Source organism: Musca autumnalis, unplaced genomic scaffold (assembly GCF_047663935.1).
Source record: "Musca autumnalis isolate F117 unplaced genomic scaffold, ASM4766393v1 scaffold_2, whole genome shotgun sequence".
Lineage (NCBI taxonomy): Eukaryota > Metazoa > Arthropoda > Insecta > Diptera > Muscidae > Musca > Musca autumnalis.
The window spans coordinates 63,454,342-63,481,534 of NW_027411755.1; the positions used below are offsets into that span (position 1 = coordinate 63,454,342).

Below are 27,193 nucleotides of genomic sequence, written 5' to 3' on the forward strand. Positions count from 1 at the left end.
TCGTGCGCACCAGCCAGCCAGACAGACAGATGGACGGACATTGCTAAATCGACTCCAAATTGTCTGAAACACATTTCGTCCAAACATACTTGTGGTCTAAAACCATTATTTCGATGAGGCACATTTTGACCGTATGAAAGTGTATATACCCTCGTTAGCATAAATGCTGAGGGTATAAAAACAAACAATAAACCTTCGACGGTCCCTCGCCAGGGATAAAAATCTTGAGGCGATGTGACGGCGTAAAGTCGCAATTTGCTTTATTCAATGCAATGTATTTCAAATGCATTGTCTTGAATGAAACAAAGGTTACCCAGGTAATGGACCTCCTACCTAAAAAGGGATCCCTAAACGCTGGGTATTTAAGGGTTCGTGTATCTATCGGTGTTTTTCATGGTTTGCAGTTGGCTACAAATGTGTTTGAAGGGTGTCTTGTTGATACTAGGGTGTCCAAAAAACCGGTTTTTCCAAACAAAACGGTTTTCGGTTAACCGAAATTCTTAATTTTTTCAAAAACCGGTTTTCGGTTTTCAAAAATTTTCAAAACCGGTTAACCGGTTTAAACCGGTTTTGTTAAATAGCTACAAATTTGCTCATAATTGATATATATTTGATTAAAAATGTGCGGGAAGGGGTAAATTAAGTATAACGACTTCGTTATTATATAATTATCTCGTAATAACCTTGTTATTTGACATTCAACCTCGAAGTGGCGACAGCAAAATTAAGACCGAAATTCTGTCCTAAGAATAGTAAAAGTCCTTACAAATATAAAATTGAGTACCAAAAGAATTAAGTTTACATTTTATTAAGTTCGGATTATTCGTGTTGCTTTGCCAACCTCAAATTATCGTGAAATGCCTGACAATTAGGCGGTCACTTGAATAATGATTAAGTTGTACCAAACATTCGTTTTAAATTGTAGCTAATATAGCTTTAGTTTCTAGTTCAGTGTATTAGTTCCAAAATATATGAGAACTTCATACAAACTAATGTGTGATATCACGTATACGCAGATTTTTCATACAAATGGTGTGTACCATTGGAACTGCGTAGTGAACTAAATTGGCACAACTCTAAATTTTACACAAAATATTTTTCAAATTTAAAGGTATCTGATATTTAATAATTTGCCGTACCTTGTGTTAGTTAAGTTTAGTTTACCTTCAAGAATACAATTGTAATGAAATATTAAAAATATTACTATTTTTTTAAAACCGGTTAACCGACACAAATAACCGGTTTTTTCGGTTAACCGAAAATGAAGTTTTTGGCGAAAACCGGTTTCGGTTTTGTAACTCAAAACCGGGTAACCGGTTAACCGGTTTCGGTTTTGGACACCCTAGTTGATACCTGGTCGCCTCAACGAGAAGCAGGCTTAGCTGTTATGTCCCGACGTGTTAAGGGAGCTATGACACGGTTTATCTTAGTCCTTCCCGGACAACTTTTGGGATAATTTAAATTTAAAATACCTTATGTTAGTACATCGTCGTAGCAACCTTGTACATATGTCTGCGAAAGCAAGAAATGTTGGTGGAAAGTTAATCTCTTCACAGAAACTTTTTTGTCTAATCCCAACGATGATGAAAAACATTGCGACGCACGGTGGTTCAGAAATGGATTTTCCTAGCCAAAAATCAAAATATTGTTTTGTCAAAGATATTCAGTTTCTATATGGGATTCGATAGTAAACATATTGAAACTAAGGAAACCAAAAAATTAGGTCAAAATATTGGAAGGTTGGAAGGGGGCCCCTAAAGACGAACATTTTCCACATTTTTTAGAAATACGTAATTTTTGCCAATTTCTGGAGAAAGAAGTACCTATTTCTCGGAAACTATAACAGATATTGGGTTCACTGTTATTTTGTAAGGTAGGTAGGATTGTGTAAAAATCGTTTTAATAAATTACAGTAGCGTTTACACAACATGAGCTATTTTCTTTTCCTCAGGTACTAAATTTTATGGAATTCCAAATTCAGTGGACTAAAACTTTTGTGGAACAACATGGAACAATGATCTGTTTTCACAGAAAGATGCCCGAGAGTCTCCTCTTTCAGCCCATATATACTTTTGTACCCGTCCCCTTCCGTCCGTTTAACACTTTTTTTAAATTTATTGAAATTACATGGGTAAAAATGTGCATTTTTCCATACCGTTTCCCATATGAATTACAGCTTTTTTAAACAAATTGCCATTTTTTGAGTATATGAGTTTTTATACGATTTATATAAGTTTTATGAAAACCCAAGGGTATTTTTTAACTTTTGAAAAAAATTAATTTTTTGTAATATTATTTTTTTAAAAATTTTTGAAAAAAAATATTTTCGATTTTTTTTTAGTTTTTTGTTAAGTTTTTAGTTTATTTATTGGTGTTTGACCTTCTTTAATATATAGGAAGATATAAAAAACGCTCATATTTTGATGAAAAATAATTAAAAAAGTCAAAAGTTTTACATTGACCTTGAATTTCTCTGCAACTACCTGGCCGAACTTAACCGCTTATAATTAATATGAAAGCTGATTGTGTCATCTGTCTAACAAAAGAAGAATTATGAAAATATCTGTATCCGTTCAAAAGTTACAGAATTTTGACCAGGAAAAAAAAACGATTCTGAACCACTGCGCGACGATTGGTCTCGAGTGATCTGTAGTGTAGCCTTGGACAAGAGCAATCAAAAGCATTCCTCATGCTGCTCTGAATGTGATCCTGTGTCTCGAACCTTTGGGCACATTTCTTGTATATATTTTTGCATATGCTCATTTTATGCAAATATGTCAAAAAATGCACGATATGCAAAATATGGAAAAATTCCTGGGCCTAATTCGTTTTATTTTGTGACTAGCAAAGTGCCCGCTGCTTCGTATGCGGAAAGGATAAAAAAAAAACAAATAAACAATATATAATATGAAATTGGCGATCACTGAAAATGTTATTGCACTAATAACAATTTTAATCAATGTTTATTGTTATTTTAGCTTGCTTTTCAAAAAGATCAGCCGTATCTCACCGTTATATTAACAGCGAGACCAACGTTGCACACCAATACTCACCTTAAATTAAAAAAAAATACAGATTCCAGCACTGTCCATACACACAACAACAAATTGAGTGCCATTATGTACTCTTCGTACCCATAAATACGATTTTCCAAAACTACCTCAATCCGTCACTTCAACATTAACCTTAATTCCAAAACCTTAATTCAAACTACCTTAGTCCTACTCACCAACAGTAATGTCAATTCTCAATTTCAGGATTCCAGCTCTATCCGGTCACCCAATTCCAAATTGTACTAAATTTAGTACCATTTAGTACTTTTCGTACACATAAGTATACCTCTACAGTAATCTCAGTTACGAATTCAGGATCCCGGCTCCAAAACTACCCCAATCCTACACTTCAACTGTAATCTCAATTACGAATTCAGAATCCCGGCTCTATCAGTTCACCCAAATCCCCATCGAACCAATTTTTGTACCATTTAGTACTTTTCGTACCCATAAGTTCGAATTTCCAAAACTACCTCAATCCTACACTCCACCAGTAATTTCATATTTCGAGATTCCAACTCTATATGTTCACCCAAATCCCCATTGTACCAAATTTAGTACCATTTAGTGCTTTTCATACACATAAGTATGAATTTCCAAAACTTCCCCAATCCTACCCTCCAACAGTTATCTCAATTCGTACAAATAAGTACGAATTTTGAAACTACCTCAATCCAACAGTAGTCCTAATTCTAAATCTCAGGATTCCAGTTCTTTCCGTTCACCCTAATACATATTGCACCAAATTTAGTATCATTTAGTCCACATAAGTACGAATTTCCCCAAAGTACCTTAATCATACACTCTAACAGTAATCTTAATTCCGAATGTCAGGATTCCAGCTGCATCCGTTCACACAAATACATGTTGTACCGAATTTCCTGCCATTTACTACCGTACCCATAAGTACGAATTTCCAAAACTATCTTAATCCTCCACTCCAACAGCAGTCTTAGTTCCAAATTTTAGGGTTTCAAATTGTACCAAATGTAGTGCCATTTAGTACACTTTGTACCCAAAAGAATGAATTTCTAAAACTACTTCTATCCCACACTCCAACAGTATTCTAATACAAAATCCCATGGTTTCCAGCTCTATTCCTTTACGCAAATCCAATTTGTACCAAATATGGTACCATTTAGTACTTTTTGTACCCATAAGTACGAATTTCCATAACTACCTCAGTTCTACACTCCAACAGTAATAGTAATTCCAAATCTCAGGATTCCAGCTCTCTTCGTTCACACAAATCCAAATTGTACCAAATTTTGTACCATTTAGCACTTTTCTTATCCATATGTACAAATTCCCAAAACTGCTTCCATATCTCGAACCGACACTCTAATAGTAATCTTATGTCCAAATTTCAGGATCCCAACTCTACCGGTTATCCCAAATCCTAATTGTACCAAATTTAGTACCATTTAGTACTTTTCGTACACATAAGTCCTCCTCCTTGTGTTAACTCCTCAAGCTTGATTTTCATTCCAAATGTCAAGCGTTTAGCTGTATCAGTTGAAGTAATACCAAATGTAGTACAAATAAGTACTTCTGTACATATAAGTACGAATTTTCAAAACTACGTCCATATCTCAATCCTACACTCCAACAGTAATCTTAAATTCAAATTTCAGTTTCCCAGCTCTATCCGTTCACCCAAATCCACATTGTACCAAATTTTGTACTACTTAGTACTTTTCGTACACATGTGTACGAATTTTCAAAAATGCCTTCATGTCTCAATCTTACACTCCAACAGTAATCTTAGATTCAAATTTCAGGTTTATAGCTCTATCCGTTCATCCGAATCAAAATTGTACCAAATTTAGTACTAATTAGCACTTTTCGCACACATAAGTACGAATTTCCAAAACCATTTTGTCGATGGTCAGACTAGCAAGGTTTCTTGAAACCAATTTCGTTAAAATTTCTTTTCAAGTTTCGTTAGTGTCCACACACGTTAACGTGAAATTTAAGATTTTTTCGTGTCCTCTTTATTTTACCATTCGCGTTTGTTGTGTTTCTCATACCAATAAAAACAAAACAAACATAAATAAACTAAAAACAGCACAAAATAATTAACATTTATAATTAAATTAATATTAATACATAGTTAAATTTTCACTATTTCATTAATTTAATGTTTTTATTAAATCTTTTTATGCTTGCTTTGGTCTTAACGTTTGCTTGAGAAAATAACAATGAAAGAAAATGGAAGAAAAAATCTTGCAACGAACAACAAGAAGAGGCAACACAACAAACACAGAAAACCATGTACATGGGTTTCACTACTTCATACCCCTCGCCTATAAACTTGACGTCGCCATGTTGAAATCGTGCTAGTCTGACCATCGACTTTCTTATATCAGCATCACTTCCCTAGTGTGTTCCTTCCATCTTTTGAGTTGGGCGTCTGAGTCTGTGAGAATAATTTCGTGTTTGCCTTTAATCGGTATATTTGAATTTTGCCTTTTCCCCGAGAGTTTTCTCGTAATGTTTTTAACACTCCTCGACTTGCTGCTGCCTCAGCTTCGGCAGCCATACAATTTATAAAACTGCGTTTTATCGTTTCTGGCTTGTTTCTTCTATTAGGAGAAAGCGACCTGAGGCGATGTCGGCACTACTTAGCACTCTTACGTCTTGAAGCATTCTAAAACTCTTTTTGACAATGCAAAAATGATTTATTTGACTCTCTGCAGGGATACGTATATTTCGTGATCGCCATGTTATTTTGTGACAAGTTTTGTGGAGAAGGTAGGAGGTCGAGGTCGTATTTTGAGAATATTTCAAGAAACAATTCTCCATTGGCATTTTTTTCGCTAGGGCTGTGCCTTCCCATTATGTTCGTGAATCCGGAATTGTTATTTCCAATAGGTGCGTTTAGGTTTCACATCAAAATAAGTATATCTTTTTGATCGAATTTGCTTAAAGTTCGATTTAGATCATCGTAAAATTTTCTTTCATTTGGAGATCTGAGATTTCCGTCGGGGCGTAGCATTGAATTATAGTAATTTTGCCGATGTTGATATTCAGCTGAATCGTTATTATCCGTTCTGAGATAGCTGACCAAGATAGTACGGAGTCTTTCAATTTCTATTAATGAAAATACCAACGCCGTGTGTATGAGGCTCTCCTTCATTGCATCCGGAGTATAGGAACCGGTCTCCTTGTGAACTTGTAAAGTCGCCGCTGCCATTCCAGCGCATTTCGCTAATTCCGACTATGGGGATATTTAGTCTGTTACATTCTGCCGTTAACAGTGCAACTTTGCCTGTTTGGAATAAAGAGTTTACGTTCCATGTTGCGAATCTTATCCGTGGGCATGCAGGGTTCGTCATCAAAAAATCAGTTTGTCTTACTTTTCTTTTCTTCGGATTTGTAATTGTTTATGTTTCGGAGTCAGTAGGAGACTGATGAGATCCAGTGGCGTGGATCGAAACTATAGTATTCCCTGCCTTACCCCTTGGCGAACAATGCCAAATCTTTTCCACTAATAAAATAGTTGTTTTAAAATATTAAAACAACAACAATGGGATTAAGCCAGACTATTTTGAAAAAAACAAAAATGCAAATAAAACAAGTGAGCAAAGGTTATAGTCGCGACGGGGCCGACCATGTGATAACCTACACCACTACCCCTGTGCATAAGGTTTTCACTGGTAAACATTTCTTTTAGGGAATATAATCCGACTACCACCAAAAATAATATGCCTCTTTCTGTCTGGGACCCCCATAAGCAACCAAACTTTCGTGACCATCCGATCAAAATTACGACCTGTAGCTTGATTGCAAAAAATGGAAGAATTGGATGCATTACCGACTATTGTGGTATCTCCCTTGTTTGACCACCTTTGCCAAACTGCTTTACGCCAATGTAAAGGTAATATTTTCTTCTTCCATTGACAGGTTTTGCCGTTGGAATACTCCTACTAAAAGCCAATATATTGACAAAGAATAAAACTTTGAATTTGTCTCCAAATGAGTTTTTGCCCATTCCGACCCCTAAATATTATCCGACCATCATTAAAATCAGTAGGCTTCTTCCTCTGTGGGACCCCATTAACCCCTAAAATTTCGTGACGATCCGATCAAAATTGCAACCTGTGGCGTGATTACAAAATAATCGGAATGTAATGCATTATCGACTATTGCCATATCTCTGCTATTTGACCACCTACGACAAACTAATTTACATCGCTGGAAAGGTGATATTTTCTACTTTCCTTGCCAGGTTTTGCTTTTGATATACCTCTTAAAGAAACAGATATATTTTGGGTTTTGAAATAAAACGTTGACCTTTCTCCAAATAAGTGTTTGCCCATTCCGACCCTTGAATATTATCCGACCATCATCAAAATCTATAGGCTTCTTTCCCTTTGGGACCCCCATTAACCCCCAAAATTTCGTGACGATCCGACCAAAATTGCGACCTGTAGCGTGATTTCCAAAAAATAGAAAAATGGGATGTATTGCCGACTATTGCGATATCTCCGTTATTTGGTTACCTACGCCAACCTAGTTTGCATTATTGTAAAGACGGGATCTTCTACTTATATAGTCAGGCTTTGATTTTGGCAAATTTTTAACCAACGCTGTGATATTCGTCAATATAATTAAAATCGCAAAAATTAAAATTGGGGTTTTATTTGCTACTATTGTGATATCTTCGTTGTTTGATCACCTACGAGCACCTACTTTACATCATTCGAAAGGTGATATTTTCTGCTTTCATTGTACCAAATTTAGTACTAATTAGCACTTTTCGCACACATAAGTACGAATTTCCAAAACCATTTTGTCGATGGTCAGACTAGCAAGGTTTCTTGAAACCAATTTCGTTAAAATTTCTTTTCAAGTTTCGTTAGTGTCCACACACGTTAACGTGAAATTTAAGATTTTTTCGTGTCCTCTTTATTTTACCATTCGCGTTTGTTGTGTTTCTCATACCAATAAAAACAAAACAAACATAAATAAACTAAAAACAGCACAAAATAATTAACATTTATAATTAAATTAATATTAATACATAGTTAAATTTTCACTATTTCATTAATTTAATGTTTTTATTAAATCTTTTTATGCTTGCTTTGGTCTTAACGTTTGCTTGAGAAAATAACAATGAAAGAAAATGGAAGAAAAAATCTTGCAACGAACAACAAGAAGAGGCAACACAACAAACACAGAAAACCATGTACATGGGTTTCACTACTTCATACCCCTCGCCTATAAACTTGACGTCGCCATGTTGAAATCGTGCTAGTCTGACCATCGACTTTCTTATATCAGCATCACTTCCCTAGTGTGTTCCTTCCATCTTTTGAGTTGGGCGTCTGAGTCTGTGAGAATAATTTCGTGTTTGCCTTTAATCGGTATATTTGAATTTTGCCTTTTCCCCGAGAGTTTTCTCGTAATGTTTTTAACACTCCTCGACTAGGGATACGCAGTGAAATGCTATAATCGGTTTTTCGATCATTCGGTTTTTGTGAAAAACTTAAAACTCGATTTTCGGTTAGTCGATTATTTGAGAGTGTTCAAAAAGTCGACTTTCGATTAATCGTTAACCGCCGAAAACCGATTATAATCGAATATAATCGACCACTTTCGTTGATGGGATCCGTGACATATGTATGTATTAAAAAGTACCATTGATTACGCGGTTTTAGCACGCCCAATAGTCAACTACGACTAATAGTCGACCACGATTAATAGTCGACTACGAATAATAATAGACTACGACTAATGGTTGACTACGAATAATAGTTGACTCCGTCTTCCGAAAGTCGATTAAGAATAATCGATTATCCGGTTTTCGCACATTCAATAGTCGACTACGACTTTTGGAAATATTACGGCTAATAACCGATTAATCGATTAACCGAAATCGATTTTACGTATCCCTATCCTCGACTTGCTGCTGCCTCAGCTTCGGCAGCCATACAATTTATAAAACTGCGTTTTATCGTTTCTGGCTTGTTTCTTCTATTAGGAGAAAGCGACCTGAGGCGATGTCGGCACTACTTAGCACTCTTACGTCTTGAAGCATTCTAAAACTCTTTTTGACAATGCAAAAATGATTTATTTGACTCTCTGCAGGGATACGTATATTTCGTGATCGCCATGTTATTTTGTGACAAGTTTTGTGGAGAAGGTAGGAGGTCGAGGTCGTATTTTGAGAATATTTCAAGAAACAATTCTCCATTGGCATTTTTTTCGCTAGGGCTGTGCCTTCCCATTATGTTCGTGAATCCGGAATTGTTATTTCCAATAGGTGCGTTTAGGTTTCACATCAAAATAAGTATATCTTTTTGATCGAATTTGCTTAAAGTTCGATTTAGATCATCGTAAAATTTTCTTTCATTTGGAGATCTGAGATTTCCGTCGGGGCGTAGCATTGAATTATAGTAATTTTGCCGATGTTGATATTCAGCTGAATCGTTATTATCCGTTCTGAGATAGCTGACCAAGATAGTACGGAGTCTTTCAATTTCTATTAATGAAAATACCAACGCCGTGTGTATGAGGCTCTCCTTCATTGCATCCGGAGTATAGGAACCGGTCTCCTTGTGAACTTGTAAAGTCGCCGCTGCCATTCCAGCGCATTTCGCTAATTCCGACTATGGGGATATTTAGTCTGTTACATTCTGCCGTTAACAGTGCAACTTTGCCTGTTTGGAATAAAGAGTTTACGTTCCATGTTGCGAATCTTATCCGTGGGCATGCAGGGTTCGTCATCAAAAAATCAGTTTGTCTTACTTTTCTTTTCTTCGGATTTGTAATTGTTTATGTTTCGGAGTCAGTAGGAGACTGATGAGATCCAGTGGCGTGGATCGAAACTATAGTATTCCCTGCCTTACCCCTTGGCGAACAATGCCAAATCTTTTCCACTAATAAAATAGTTGTTTTAAAATATTAAAACAACAACAATGGGATTAAGCCAGACTATTTTGAAAAAACAAAAATGCAAATAAAACAAGTGAGCAAAGGTTATAGTCGCGACGGGGCCGACCATGTGATAACCTACACCACTACCCCTGTGCATAAGGTTTTCACTGGTAAACATTTCTTTTAGGGAATATAATCCGACTACCACCAAAAATAATATGCCTCTTTCTGTCTGGGACCCCCATAAGCAACCAAACTTTCGTGACCATCCGATCAAAATTACGACCTGTAGCTTGATTGCAAAAAATGGAAGAATTGGATGCATTACCGACTATTGTGGTATCTCCCTTGTTTGACCACCTTTGCCAAACTGCTTTACGCCAATGTAAAGGTAATATTTTCTTCTTCCATTGACAGGTTTTGCCGTTGGAATACTCCTACTAAAAGCCAATATATTGACAAAGAATAAAACTTTGAATTTGTCTCCAAATGAGTTTTTGCCCATTCCGACCCCTAAATATTATCCGACCATCATTAAAATCAGTAGGCTTCTTCCTCTGTGGGACCCCATTAACCCCTAAAATTTCGTGACGATCCGATCAAAATTGCAACCTGTGGCGTGATTACAAAATAATCGGAATGTAATGCATTATCGACTATTGCCATATCTCTGCTATTTGACCACCTACGACAAACTAATTTACATCGCTGGAAAGGTGATATTTTCTACTTTCCTTGCCAGGTTTTGCTTTTGATATACCTCTTAAAGAAACAGATATATTTTGGGTTTTGAAATAAAACGTTGACCTTTCTCCAAATAAGTGTTTGCCCATTCCGACCCTTGAATATTATCCGACCATCATCAAAATCTATAGGCTTCTTTCCCTTTGGGACCCCCATTAACCCCCAAAATTTCGTGACGATCCGACCAAAATTGCGACCTGTAGCGTGATTTCCAAAAAATAGAAAAATGGGATGTATTGCCGACTATTGCGATATCTCCGTTATTTGGTTACCTACGCCAACCTAGTTTGCATTATTGTAAAGACGGGATCTTCTACTTATATAGTCAGGCTTTGATTTTGGCAAATTTTTAACCAACGCTGTGATATTCGTCAATATAATTAAAATCGCAAAAATTAAAATTGGGGTTTTATTTGCTACTATTGTGATATCTTCGTTGTTTGATCACCTACGAGCACCTACTTTACATCATTCGAAAGGTGATATTTTCTGCTTTCATTGTCAGGTTTTGGTTTTGGTATACCCCATATAGAAGCTGACATATTCGCTTTGGAAAAAAACGTTGTCTTTTTATCCACCTAAGTTTTTTACCCTTTTCGACCCCTAAATATTATCCGACCATTACCAAAATCAATAGGCTTCTTCCCCTCCGGGACCCCCATCAACATCCAAAATTTCCTGACGATCCGATCAAAATTGCGACCTGTAGCGTGATTACAAGGTTTAGATGGACAGACGGACGGACGGACGGACTGACGGACGGACACACATAGCCAGATCGACTCAGCTCGTCGAGACACTCATTTTGGTATGTAGAAGTATGGGTCTACGACCATTATTTCGATGCGTTACAAACTTTTTGGCCAAAACCAACTTATAATACCCTCCCCACATAGTGGTGTAGGGTATAAAAACGCCACAATGCTTCAAAAAAAAGCTTCGGTAGCCTGGTGGCCTTGCTTACTATTAAAATGACCTGTAGTGCGATTCTCTAACTCATTTTTTGGGTTAACGAAAAAAATTTGTAATATTAAAACGCAAATTTATGAATGAAAAGTTTAAATAAAAGTTGACTACACTGCACAATGGTCCCAAATCCAAATTTTCTGGCCAAAACTATTTCAACGTCCATTTTGTATTGAAATTAATTATTATTTATAATAAATGTGCACAAACAGCAATTCTTACGTTTTAACGACCAAAATGACCAAAAACTGCCAAAATGTTTTGAACAGGGTGGTCCCGTTGTGTGGGGTCTAAACCAAAACATTGACCTATGTTAATAATTTTTGGTACGAAGGATTCATATCTTCCAAGAGGTCAAAGTCACAATTTTCAGCCGAATCGGTCATAAAGTGTCGCCAAAATCCACAAATTTCTAAAATCGGACAGTAATTTTATGTGGGGGCTACGACAAAAAATTGACCTATTTTCAAAAAAATTATACATACTTGTTTTCTACACTCTGAAACCCTTAAATATGAATTTTAAGGGAACTCGGTTGATAGATGTGCGTATTACAGTTCTATTTCAATTGGATACTACGTACAGTCACAACAGGTATTTACAAAAAATTCTCCCATCTTAAAATAGAAAAATCCACTTTGTTTTAACTGTGGCAAATTTGAGCACGATTTTACTTCTGAATTTATTAGTACAGACCCCTTGCTATCTTCCAAATTCGATTTGGAGGTGGACAAATTTGGACATTTTTTTAAAAGTTTAAATATATTTAAAAAATATTTGTAAAAAATAATTTTCAATATATATAAAAACATTGATTTTATTACGCTAATTTTACAAATTTCATCGTTCTTTTTGTAAATATTATGAAAGTACTCATTAACAGCTTCCCGATTCATAATAACTTTGGTCTCACTTCTGTATATTTATGCAGCGACGCATTACAACAAAAATTGTATATTTTACAGGACAAAGTCTGTTTTATTTTTACGTAAAAAAGTGTCAACTTTGGTACTGCGCCAATCAACGAATACTAACGATATTTACAAAAACTAATTCTTTTCAGATGACTTGATGTGTTTTTTATTATTCTGTGCAAAAACAAATTAAAATTTCGAAACTTCAAAAATAGGGTTTTGGCCAAAAATTTCCTGATTGAAACCTATGTGCACTGTTGCTATTTGTATAACTTTATGACTTATTTTTTGGTTGCTATATAAACGAATAATATCGTTAATTACCGAAAGTATAAGCATTTTTATTTTACCGGTTTTTGTCGGTAACTTCAAAAATGAGCTAGAGCATCGCACTAGTGATACTTTTTATTCCATCTGACTACCATTCGGATTCAGTTATTCTGTTGGTAAAATTATTGTAATTGATTATGTAAATGTAAATGTCATGGTATGTCTCTCATAGGGATTCAAAATATTTCTTTGAATATAGCGAAGTTTCGTATAGATCCAACCAATGTGGTGTGACATGGTCTTTGAATATATTCTGTCGACAGGGCCACCATGGCCCAATGATTAGGTGCCACTCGTATGACCTTAAGTATAAAAAAAATTCGGTATATATTTTTTATAAAAGTTTAGTTGATCATGTAGAAACAGTTTAAATCCATTATAAACATTCTTCGTCATTTTTTATATTACACATTTATGAGTATAAATATTACAACGTTGAGAACAGCAAGAGTGAGCAACAAAGCACGAAGAGCCCAGGTTAAAACAGTTACTCCTTTTCTATAAAAAATATAACTTTTTAATAAAAATTGTATTATTTTCTTTTTTTTTCTTTTTTGCAACTTTGAACATACCGGTTGATATAGTTGCGCATCGTCTATTTTATATGGCCGTTCTAGGGATATTTCGCGAAAGAGACATAAAAATAACACAATACTGCCAATTTTCATGTTGAACAAAACTAAGGTTAATATCCGCACTGTGTGAACAGGTGAAAGTCACAAAAATTTAATTCGCAGCTCTTATCAAATATAACATGTTGGGTACTGAAAAATGACAAACAATACAATTACCAGCAGTTGTTGTGCAATGTCACCACAGATGTACGATTTTCGATGAAAAGTTAATTGTTTTGAAGGTGAAGGTCAACCTGTAGATTGTTAAAAATTGGCAATAATTTGTAATAAAAATAGAAAAATTATTCCATTAAAAAACATCAAAAAATTTTGCAATAGTTAGCGCATTTTTGCATTTGGAATGACCTGCAAAAAATTATTTTCCACAAACAACCCTATTTTCAAGTCAAGGATCATTTAATACGTTTTTGTACAAAAAAAAAAAAAATAGCAGCTTTCAGAACCATTTTAAGATAATATAGCCATGAGGTCAAGTAAGAAATTAATCGGCTGAGGTATTATAATAAAGCAACAGAAGCTAATGTCATATCAGACAAACTCTATAAGATTTATGGTGAAATCCTGATAAGGCATGAATTAGCTGATCGGTAAAATTTGGATTGAAATGTCTGCCTTTTATATCCCGTCACCTTCTACAGCCAAAAAAGATCAAACAAAGGTTTAAGGCCAAACTCCAAAATTAAATGGTACAATATCAATAGTTAAATAGAAAAAAAAATATTTTTGAGGCTTTATGTGCCAAAAGATGTTTCAGAGATGATGAAACTCACCTGACCTTTTAACATTCTGCCATCATAGACAGAATTCATTCATTTTATGGGTCTTACTTTAAACAAAAACTGAAAATAAATCGATAGAAGTAAATTGGAAATTATCTAAAGTGTTTGGGTGACGTAGGGGATGGAAATACCAAGCCACGCGCGTTCACCTATAACGTTAAAAACTTTGGTTTGGGGTTAGTAACCCTCTCCTAGAAAAAGCAGCCTACTATGAAAAAACTAAAGAAAAGAAAAACAAACACATCTAAAGTTGACGAACCCCACAAACGTTTTAAGGACCATGATCAGCAAATCTGCACCTGGAATGTTCTCACTCTTTATAGAGAAGGTGCAGTTTACGCATTGGAAGATGTACTTGAAAAGTACAAGGCCGACATTACTGCCATACAGGAAATAAGATGGATTGGGAAAGGCGTCACTACAACACTTCAGGTAACGCACTGTCATTGCACAAAGCGTGAGTTTGGTTGCGGATTTGTAGTTGGTCGGAGATTAAAACATCTGCTCTCCAGCTTCAACCTAGTGAATGAAAGACTTGCTGCAATTGGTTTAAAAGCAAAATTCTTCAACATCAACTTTATTTGCGCTCATGCTTCCACTGAAGACAAGGACGAACAGACCAACGATATATATTAACGAGAGCTTAAAAGAAACTTATGACCGTTGCCCTGGCCCAACAGTGGGGAAATTCAGTCTCCACTGTGAAACATCTGACAATGGTATGAGGCTGATAGACTTTGCAGCTGCAAAAAACATGGTAGTTAGCAGTACCAGATTTAAGCATCACGATATTCAAAGAGTGAAAGCACTCCTCGTCCCGATAACATATCAGCACAATGGCAAAATATTGCCCACTCCATGCAAACAGCCGCAAAATCCATACTTGGATAGCAGAGACCTCCACCAAGGAATCCATGGTATGACCAGGAGTGTCGTGCTGCTATCGAAGAGTAGCTAGGGCTACTCTACAATCAGTAGCAACGCGTAGCGCACGAGAGATGCATCGGGAGAAAAGGGGGGAGGAGAAACGTCTTTTCCGCAGGAAAAAGAGAGAAATGGAAAGGCGGGAGTGTGAAAAAATCGAGATGATGCCAGAATGAAGTCCAAAAGTTCTACCAAAGAGTAAAACATCAAACTGATGGCTTTGGTATAGGCGCATCCTCCTGTAGAGACCAGCAAGGTAATTTGGTAACTGATATAGATAGTGTGCTCAGGTTATGGAAGAATATTTTTCCAAGCTATTGGTATCCGATAGAAGCGAAGATACCACAGTTCCAATCCCAGAAGATGGTATTGAATGTATACCGCTCAGCCAGGATGAGGTAAAAACAGCAATAAACCGGCTGAAGAATAATAAGGCAGCAGGAGCCGATGGCTTGCCAGCCGAGATGTTCAAAACCGGAGGCGACACGCTGATAAGGTGTATGCATCAGCTAGTTAGCACCATCTGGCAGGAAGAACGCGTACCCGACGATTAGAACGTGAGCATCCTATGTCCAGTCCACAAGAAAGGAGATAAGACTGTGTGCTCCAATTACAGGGGCATAAGTCTGTTCCCTATTGCATATAAGATAATATCTGGCGTATTGTGTCAGAGACTAAAGCATATGGTCAATGAAATTATTGGACTCTGTCAGTGCGGATTTAGACCGGGCAAATCCACCATTGACCAGATATTTACCTTGAGACAAACCCTGGAAAAGACCCAAGAAATGCAGATTGACACCTTCCATCCAATATCTGGCATATTGTGTGAGAGACGGCCTGTCGTGTGATCTTTTCAACATCCTGCTGGAGAGGGTCATACGAGACGCGAAGGTCAGAAGAAGTGGAACAATATACATGAACAGCCATATGTTACTTGCTTATGCCGACGACATTGTGGGTGGGTCTGGCGGTAAACTGCGAGAAGACCAAGTTGATGGTGTCGACGCGCAATTCGTCCATAGAGATCGAGCCAACTATTGACGTTGGCTCCTATAATTTTAAGGTAGTAAAGGACTTCCTCATAAACATAACCAACAACATCTGTTGTGAAATACGAAGAAGGATAGTGTTGGCCAACAGATACTACTTCGGTCTGAGTAAGCAGTTTAGGAATAAAGACACATCTCGTCAAACAAAAACAACGCTTTACAAACATGGGTACTTGCGCAAGCAGACAAGGCGGTGCTTGGTGTGTTTGAGAGAGAAATTCTTCGAAAGATCTATGGACCAATCTACGTTGGCGGTGAATATCGACGTCGTATGAACCACGAGCTGTATCTGCTATACAACGACATCAGTATAGATAAACGTATCGAGATGCAACGATTGCGTTGGCTAGGCCATATCATAAGAATGAGCGATGATGAAACCGCTGAAAAGGCGTAAGACCTAAGATAAAAATCTGAAAGTTTCATCTGAACCTCTATATCTCAAAATGGTAAAACCTGGGAAAATATCAATCAGCCAATCATGTACAGAATTTTCACTGCCACAACATTTTCTTTAGTCCCATTGAGGTAGGATTTGCAGTTTTCAAGCAAAATCGGGAAAACCTAAAAATGAGAACTTTTATCGCGATTTATTAAAAAATTCATCCAGCGATTTTTTCTTGTTTTTGGATTTTTCTCATCTATAAGCATTGCTGTTTCAGAATCCGCAAAAAACCTCCCTGGTGTAAGCTGTTTCCATTTAAAGTTAGTTAAGGTGAACTGTGCATAACTTTGTAATGTAAGGAGGCGATACAGTCAATCCACTGTCCTAATTTTAACTTCTATATCTCAATAACCGTAAATACTATGAAGATATCATAAAAGTCAATCATGTAGACAATTTTCATAGCTACGACATTTTCTTTAATTCCATTTCGATACGACTTGCGGTTTCCAAGCAAAATCGTAAAAACCTAAAAAACACCTTAAAATGTCAACTTGAATCGCAATTTATTTAAAAAGCGCTCCGGCAATTTTTTTCTTGTTTTTTTATCTTTCTCATTTATGAGCATTGCAGTTTCAGAATCCGCAAATCCCAGGTGTAAGCACCTTCCTACTGGACAATGTTACAACACCTCGCCATACACAAGGCTAATTGGATGTCCCCAAATGGACGGAATAGACGGAAGACACTCTTCCAGTATGTTCGCTCCTCAAATAGATCGGGCATCTAGATCTATTTGAGGAGCGAACATATATTCGGATAATTTGTTTGGAGCAGGTAAGGCATGAAGTCGGTCCTCGGAAATGATCAAAGGGGTATAGTGCTGGCTGAGCAGATTGATAGCCGGAATGAGGAAATTGTGGGCAACGGTTAAGTCACTCTCGCAGCCTGGAAAGAAGAAAGATAGACTTCTGTCAAGATTTGCGACATTCTAGAGTTTATGGGCCATTATGTCAGGTATGGACCATTATTTATGAAATCCATTATTTCGATGGGGACATATTTGATCGTGTGAATTATGTACGATTTAAAGAACAATTTTACATTTTTTTATTTTGGACATTTTTATAAACTGCATATTTATTTCTTATGATTTTTTTTCAGAAGACGTTTATTTCAATTAAAATTTATTGTTGTATTCTATGATCATCTTAAGTTTAATAGTTAAATGTTACGATTCAAAATTAATGATATTCTTATGTGTGTGTTTTTAGAGCAATTGTTTTTGTGTTTGTTAAAAAGTTTAAATTTTATAAATAATTTGGCATTTATCTGAGATTTCAGCTAAATCTATTTTTGTTTCTTAATTGTTTTATATGTGCAACCAGTTTTTTTTTTCATTATTTTTTTTTTCAAAACATTTTAATAAATTTTGTAAATATTTTTTTTTTCTGCCAAAAATTTTAATTTTTAATATTTTTTGCTCTTCGGAATATACATTGAGTTGCTTGATATATTTTTTTAATGATTTATTTATGTATGAGAATATTTTTTTGAGAAAATATTCAGATTTTTATCAAAAATTCTAATAAAAATTTAAAATAGTTTATAATCAGTACATTGATTTATGTTTAAACTCATATGGTTACTTTATATGAATTGCCAAAGTTTGACTGTAGGAAAAAGTAAATAATAGTGTAGAGAGGCATTTCAGGCTCTACAGAGATCTATAAACAGGCTTCTTTTGTCTAACGTCTCTGGAACACCTGGCTCGTCCATTCAGACTCCAAGTCAAATCGTCTACATATACTCCTTTTCAAGTCTTCATAAACACACTACTGGACAAGTCCTCTACACAAAAGAGTGGACAAGTCGTCTACACAGATCCATTGAAGTCCGAGTGAAGTCGTTAAGTTTCCCTTTCAAGTCGCTTTCTTAAAAAATCCTTTATCTTTTTTCTCTCTTTAATTTTGACACAGTCAAAGACTCGATCAACTTCTAAAAACTTTAATTAATTTAATTTCTCCACAATCTAAACTTTGGCATTCAATTTTATTTTAATTCACTTTATCTTTCGTTGATTTTAAAATTATTTTGATTAAATCACTCTTTTTCTTGGGTTCTATTTTTTATGAAAAAAACCTCTTCTCCCTTCAGAAAATAAGAGATCTCTCCTCACTCACAACTTAATCATCATCCCCTTCATCATCTTCTTCAATATCTTCTTCAGGGTCATCGTCATCATCTTCCTCTAAATCACCCTCATCTTCTTCTTCATCATTTTCTTCCTCAACCTCTTCCTCATCGTCGTCATCATCATCATCCTCTCCAGCTTTTTTACGCTTTTGCAGTAACTTCATTTTCAAATTCTTTTTCTTGACATTTTCCTTATTTTCACTGGCCTTTTCACTCTTCTCCAATTCCGATTCGCTGATGTCATCATCACTTAAATCACCATCATCCTCCTCATCATCGGCGGCAGCCAGTTTAGCCTGTTCCCTTTTCTTTTTACCCGCCTCGATGATGATTTTCTTTAAATCCGAAGTGTTGGAAATTTTTACACGGCGATTGCTGGAATCCAAGGACTTGACATTGATCTCATAAAAATCGCTAATACGTTTGTCATCAAAACTGGAATACTAAAAACCCACAATTAGTCACCTTTCTTACACATCAAACCTCCCACAACTTACCACCGAACTGGATGTAAACAAAAACTCCTCCGGTGTGGTCTTTACTCTGATGTATTTTTGCAATAAATTATTACTATCCTTGCGCCACAAACACAAGCGATTATTTTTACCATAATCCCCCACAAGATCCTTTATATAGACCAGCAATTTAATAGCTTCCTCTTCACTGCTATTGCCGGTACCATTACCCGATGAAGAGCTGTTATTCTTTTCCGAAAATTGTTTCTTGGGCGGTAAACTTGTGGCTGGTTTTGTTTTGGTTGTTGAAGCTGTTGTTGCTACGGCTGCTGCTGGTTCTAGATCTTCATCATCATAATCTTCATCACTGTTATCCACATCATCTTCTTCATCATCATCACTTTCAGCATAATTGGCGGTTTTACGTTTGTTAGCTCCCTTGGCATTTGCCCCTGCACCTGCCGGACCACCTTTACGTTTTCTCCCCTTTTTCGATCCCCCGCCAGTTGATTTTTGTTGCCTTTGTTTCTTGCCATTTTTATTTGACGCCGATGGACGCCAATCCTCCTCGGAGTCATCGTCATCACTGTAATCCTCTTCGGAATCGACAAAAGTCGTTGTAACCATTTCGGTACGACTGCGCATTTTATCGGACTATTCGAAAGAAAGTGGAAGAAAGAAATTAATTAAAAATTGTAAACTGAGTTTTTAAATTTAACATGTAAATAGCGTTAAGTTTATACCCTCCACCATCATTAGTTACACCTGAAATCTGGCGGCACTGCTATATGGGGGCTATACCAAAATGTGGACCTATGTATGTTCACAATTTTTGTGCAGAAGTTTTTTGAAAACTTAATGCTAAATTACAGCCAATTTAGACCGAATACGTAGATAAAAACTTCAATATAACTAACAACGGGCGGTATTGGTTATGGGGGCTATATTAAGACGTGGATATATGCTACCAATTTAGACCAAAAACGTAGATAAAAATTAAAAAAAATACCTGAATCATCTAAATAATGGTTTTAGACCCCAAGTATGTTGGACGAAATTCGTTTCAGACTAGTTAGAGTCGATTTAGCCCTGCCTCTACGTCTGTCTGGATGGCTGATGTGCTCCATCAGCTTTGGTTAAATAATATTATTTTGTCCAAAAATAGGTCAAGTTGGAAGATGTGCCACATCGGTCCACTCCTTCTGGTACCTCCTGGTAAATGTTCGCACGAACATTAATACTTCCAAAACCTTAATATTTCTTCAAGACATAGATAGGGTTCAAATACGGGAGACCATTAGACTCGTTTAATCCTATGTTGTGTCTGTAACTCTTAGATTTTCCTATCGTCACGTTAATACTAAGTAGTGTCCGTTACTCTCAGTTTGCACTTGCTTAACCCTCGGGAGATTATATTACCGTCACGTTAACCCTATGTAGGGTCCGTAAGTCTTAGGTTGCCCTTGTTTACCCTCGGGAGACCACAAGACCATTTCGTCTAACCCTAAATAGTATCCGTAACATTTAGGTTTCCCTTCGGCAACCCTAGGGTGTCCGTAGCTTTTAGGTTTACCTTCATTAACCTTGGGGTGACCACATAACCATTTCGTTTAACCCTAAGTAATGTTCGTAACTCTTAGGTTTCCCTTGTTTAACCCTCGGTCTGTCTATCTGACTGGCTGGAGCGCATGATAACTCTCGAACGGATCAACCGATTCGGTCCTATCTGGCTGGCTGGAGCGCACGATAACTCTCGAACTGATCAAACGATTCGGTCCAAAATTTGACTTTCGTAATATTTTGTCCAAACTTAGTTTAAGTTCGAAGATGGGTTATATCGGTCCACTCCTTCCGGTGCCTCCCCCACAAAAGTTCGAAAATGTTCGGAAAATTTGTGCGCACGATAACTCTCTATGGAGCTAACCTATTTCGTCCATACTTTGCAAATCATAAAATTTCTACCAGACTTAGACGAGGTTCCAATATGGATTCAATCGGTCCACTCCTTCGGGTACCTCACACACAAAATTTTGGAAAAGTTCAGTTTAAGACCTGCTTTCGAATCGCTTTGATTTTTGTTGTAACAACTTGTATTGACTGTCCCCTATACGATGGTACAAGTTCTATCAGGGGCAAATCCATACTTCCTGAGAAAATAACCTGAAAGTTGCAAAAAACCCCTATGACACCGTGTGAAGTGGTTGGAGCGCAAGATAACTCTCGAACGGATCTGGCGATTCGGTCCAAAATTAAGTCTTCGTAATATTTTGTCCAAACATAGATTAAGTTCGAACATAAGCCATATCGGTCCACTCCTTCAGGTACCTCCCCCACAAAAGTTTAAAAATGTCCGGAAAAATTGTTTGCACATAACTCTTGAAGGGAGTGACCGTTTTGGTCCATACTTTACACATCCTAATATATCTACCAGATATAGATCAGGTTCGAGTATGGTCTATGTTTATCCACTCCTTCGGGTACCTATCACACAAAATTTCGGATAAGTTCACTTTAAGACCTGCTCTCGAATCACTTTGATTTTGTTGAAGCAACTTGAGTTCGCTGCCTCAATTACGACGGTAAAAGTTTTTTCGGGGGCAAGTCCATCATCCTGAGAAAACAAGAAAAGGTGTAAAAAACCGCCATGGCACTATATTATCAACCGATTTGCCTTCGTCATATTTTATACAAACTTGGTTTCAGTTCGAAGATGGGCAATACCGGTTTACAACTTCATGTACTTACCCCCAATATTTAAAAAAAATTTCCCTAAAATTGTAAGAACGATATCCCTTGAACGGGGCAACAGATTTGGTCCAAACTATAACTTCTAAAATGGCCCATATCGGTTCTCTTCTTAGGGTATCTCCCATAAAAAAGTTCAGTTTAGGATCTGTTCGAAGATCCTTTGGAAATGTATACAGATGGTGTTCGGTGCGGTCCTTCTTAAAGCGATATAATGTTTTTTCAGGGACAAGTCCATGCTTCCTGGCATACTGGTCCAAAAGTTATACGATGACCCACTGAAATGACTATCGATATCCACTTCCATAATGGACCCAGTCGGTCCATTCTTTTAAGTGCCTGCTCCGCAACACCTTTGAACTTTAATCCTAATCCACATTTTTGTCGGCAAGCTAAAATGCACAAAAAGGGCAACAAAATTCTGAAAGACCCTAAATACATTCGATCTGTTCCTAGATGAAAGATGAAATTCACATAGGCTGAGGGTATATCTCTTTCGGCAAAGCCGACTGATACTTTTTTACTTGTTTAGATGTAATTCGAATTATTTTTATTGTAATTCGAGAATTTTTTTGGGGGCCACCGTGGTGCAATGGTTAGCACGTCCGCCTTGCACTCAGAAGGTCTGCGGTTCGAATCCCAGGCCAAGCAACATCAAATTTTCAACGGTGGCAAAATTCCCCCTTAGTAATGCTGGCGACATTTCCTGAGTATTTAAGCCATGAAAAACTTCCCTACAAGTGGTGTCGTAAGACACGCCGTTCTGACTCGGCAATAAAAAGTAGGTCCCATATCATTGAGCCAATATGAATCGGCGTGCACTCATTGATATGAGAGAAGTCTCCCTTGTCCCTTCGGGAATGTTGTGGGAACGTATGTATGTATTCGAGAATTTTATTTGTAATTCGTAACTTTTCATTTGTAATTCGAATTGTTCCATTTGTAATTCAAATTATTACATTTCTAATTCGAATTATTCTATTTGTAATTCGAATTATTCCAGTTGTAATTTGTAAATAGAATAATTCGAATGGAATTCTCGAATTACAAATGAAATGTTACGAATTACAACTAAAATGTTTCGAATTACATCTGAAAGAGGTGTAGAGGTTCCGCGGCAAGCTACCCAAAGACCATATTCCAGTCATTAAGGAAACAACAACATTTTGTATCATCTAATGCAGGGAATTTATTCAATTAAAAGAGGACAGGATGGTGTTCCAATTTGCCCAGCATGCAAACAAACATTGCCGTCTTTGGTCTTGGCGAAGAAAGGCCGAATTTCTCAACTAACTAAGTTATCAATAGACAGCGGAATTTTATGCAACCCCTATTTTTGGTCCGATTCATGTCAAATTTTGGAACTGGACATATTTTGACATATGCAAAATGCATAAGTTTTTGCATATGGAAAATGTAATTTTAGGTGGAAAGTTTTTTACCCCCAAGGAAGACTTAATACCAAATTTCAGCCATTTCGGAGGGATATTGAGGGCACAACCTTCAAAATACCAGAAATCCGCAGGTACCGTTCTATGTGGGCTATATGAAGACGTGGACCTATACCGACAAATTTAAGGTGGAAAGTTTTATACCCACAGCGAAGACAAAATGCCAAATTTCAGTCCTTTCGGTGGGATATTGAGGCCACAACCTTCAAAATACCGAAAATCGGGAGGTACAATTCTTATACCGATAAATTTCAGGTGGATAGTTTTATACCCACAACGAAGACTTAATGCCAAATTTCAGCCATTTCGGAGGGATATTGAGGGCACAACCTTCAAAATACCAGAAATCCGAAGGTACCGTTCTATGGGGGCTATATGAAGACGTTGACCTATACCGACAAATTTAAGGTGGAAAATTGTATACCCACAACGAAGATAAAATGCCAAATTTCAGTCATTTCTGTGGGATATTGAGGCCAGAACCTTCAAAATACCAGAAATTCGAAGGTCCCATTCTACGGCGGCTATATGAAGACGTGGACCTATGCCGACAAATTTAAGGTGGAAAATTGTATACCCACAACGAAGACAAAATGCCAAATTTCAGTCATTTCTGTGGGATATTGAGGCCAGAACCTTCAAAATACCAGAAATTCGAAGGTCCCATTCTACGGCGGCTATATGAAGACGTGGACCTATGCCGACAAATTTCAGGTGGTATTCAGGGTATAAAACCCCCAACGAAGACTAAATACCAATTTTCAGTAATTTCGGTGGGAGGCTTCAACTTTCAAAATACCGAATATCGCTAGGTACCGTTCTATGGGGGCTATATGAAGACGTGGACCTATGCGGACAGACTTCAGTTGTAAAGTTGCATACCCCTAACGAAGACTTAATACCAAATGTCAGCCAAATTTCGGTGGGATATTTAGACTACAAATCCTTGAAAATATTTTTGCATATGCTAATTTTATGCAGATAAGTAAGAATATGTCAAAATATGCACGATATGCTGAATATGCAAAAATTCCTGGGCCTAATTCGTTTTATTTTGTAATAAAACGAGTTTCTGTTTAATCAGATTTTCTCTACGACCATCCCAACCATATATGAATTTGCATAGGATTCCGCTGTCTAGTCATGACTTCCGATATCTTAATGACTATAGATGCAACATAGTTCCACACGGTTACAGTTATATTTTCAACTCCCAGAGAAAAATTATTACTCCTGGTGCTTCATGTCCTCCACATCACCGAAGCCCTCGCCTTATCCAGCATCTATGTAACTTTCCACCCATCCCCATGAATCTGAAGCATACAAATTTGTAGTTAAAGCCAACTGATGTGACTTAATTCTGTCCATTCCCACGATAAATTTCTAAGCATGTAACCAACGAACTTGTGTATTTCGATTTCTTTCTCAAATCTGCTACGACAAGTCCTCTGAACATAGTAGAATAATTAAATTTTATGCCACCAAATCTATTTCAGCGGGAACATTCCTTTAACCAGGGACTATACGATGTCAGCAGAGGCAACATTCCGATTCAGATCTGTGTTAAGTGCATCTGGGCCAGTTTATATTCCAATGTATTAGAAATATAAGGCCTTACCAAAAATTATTGTTTTACTCTTTTGATAAAATATAAAGTAATATATGTCCGCAGGTATAAAACGAAAATCATTTCCTTGAAATCACAATAAGTGCTCGCTTCACACACACACACACCCATTAAATTTTTGTAAATCCAAAAATTGTCTATGGAAATTCTTAATACTTAAAAAGCTTAATTTTGCAATATGCATTAGTTTATACATATTCTAATTTTATTCCATTTTATTGTTTTAATAATTAATAAATTTATTGCTGGGTGTTTTCCCAAAAAGTCTTTAATTGCAATCGGCATCAATGCTGTTTTTAGTTTTTCATTTTTTCTTACTTTTTCCAGTTTGTTGCTGGTTTCTATTTAAAATTTATGTATTATTTGATTGTTTTGTCTACAATTTCACTTTGTTTGCTTCACTTTTTCTTTCCTTTGACAACCTTAGCGAATTTGTTACTGGTGAAAATAAATTTTCTTAGATTTATTCTTAAATTTTCCACTTATTTTCACTTTACGTCTCTGTTTTTCTCTGAGAAGTAGTACTACTGTGGCTCATCAGTTTTGTATCCTGTGAATTTGATATCTGTCTATTGGGCTGGTGCAGTTACAACTTTGCGTATGTGTGTGATTATGTGTTGTGTGAGGGGTGTCTTAATGCTTTTATGTCTCGTCCCATTTGATGTGGTACCGCTGCTGGTTTTTTCTGCACTGACATCCTACCATCAATATGCTTCTTTGCTTCTTTTTCGATTTATGTACACACACTCACTACCCCCTAGAATGTACTTGACATTTCGTGTTTCTTCCTTATTCACTTCATCTTTTGGTGGCAGGATGCACAGCTTATGCGAATACATCCCCTTCTACGTTATATTTGAAATAGCCGAAAATTTGTTTGGCAACAATTTTCCATTCTCTTTTGCTCAGCGGCACTCTTTTCCCGACCCCATTCGCCTGCTGTTTGTTGGCTTTATAGGAATTCTGTTGCATACCATCACTATTCGGCTGAGGTACACTCTGTGTCTGTATCCCATTTTTGAATTTGAGTTCTATGTTTTTTTCATTATTTGCCTGCAATTTGATTTGTGCGGTGGATGGATGCCCCGTTGTGGGGGATGATGCGTAAACATTACCGAAGAAAAGGCGCAAAGCTGTGTATCCTCCCTGTGCAGTGTGGCTATGACTGGGATATGTTTCCTTCTTTGGAGATTTGTTTACAATTTTGGCTTTTAATGTGTTTCCTGTTTTCCTTGCTTCTTCTTATTTGTTTTGTGATTTTCTTTTGACCGGCTTTTCCAAGCATTTTCCAATGTGAATGTGTCGTTGTGTGGTTATCTTATTCCATGGGTATTTGCGGTGTATTTTGCTAAAAGCTTTAACGAAAAACTTATTTTAGACCCAAACCTAACGTGTTGTTATCATTGGCGTTGCCACATTGTATTTTAAAGCTTTTATAAAGTCTCCAACAAAACACAAAAGTAACGAAATCGAAAAATCAAAAAGGGCATTTAGAGAAAAAAAAAATGGATATGAGGATTTCGAGTGAAATCGGACACTTTTTCAGAATGAGGTTTTTCATTTTCTTTATTTTTTGCTGTGGTGATGCTGCTCATCGGCAACACATTTTAGTATATTTTTAGATTTTTTTTTTTGACTAACGGTTCCAGAGATATTGCACCTTGAAAAAGTCAAATTCTGTAACAACTATATGCAATGAAATACTCATACCTTCTTTAATATTGATCCAATTTGAAAAAAATCTTTTTTCTAAACAAAATTACAAAGCTCTATCTTAAAAATTGCGGGCTGCATCTTGATTTCAACAGACGAACGGACGGTTATATCGAATTTGAATTTTACCCTGATCAAGAATATATGTACTTCATAGGGTCTCCGATAAATAGTTCGACGTGTTACAAACGGAATGACAAATTTAATTATACCATCCATATTATGGCTGTGGGTATAAAAACAAATGTTAATAAATTCAACGTATTATTTTTTTCTTTCTGTGAAATCAGATATATACACTTTATACGATCTTAAATTATTATTTCGAGGAGTTACAATCAG

General features: G+C 36.5%; 2 protein-coding genes across 3 annotated transcripts in view; both read right to left on the reverse strand.

The window, feature by feature from the left end:
* LOC141394003 (uncharacterized) overlaps positions 1–27,193 on the reverse strand; it is a 698,389-nt gene that overhangs the window by 400,803 nt on the left and 270,393 nt on the right. The gene's annotated exons all lie outside the window — the stretch shown is intronic.
* On the reverse strand, positions 18,018–25,878 carry LOC141392800 (uncharacterized). Of its 2 annotated transcripts, XM_073965765.1 has the most exons (4): positions 25,636–25,878; positions 25,457–25,576; positions 19,358–19,969; positions 18,018–19,303 (listed from the first exon to the last, which is right to left on the reverse strand). In XM_073965765.1, the coding sequence occupies exons 3-4, from the start codon at positions 19,958–19,960 to the stop codon at positions 18,851–18,853; spliced, it is 1,056 nt and encodes a 351-aa protein (XP_073821866.1). In that variant the 5' UTR covers positions 19,961–19,969; positions 25,457–25,576; positions 25,636–25,878; the 3' UTR covers positions 18,018–18,850. The 2 variants fall into 2 exon arrangements, with proteins under 2 accessions (XP_073821866.1, XP_073821865.1); XM_073965764.1 differs by having other exon boundaries at positions 25,457–25,878.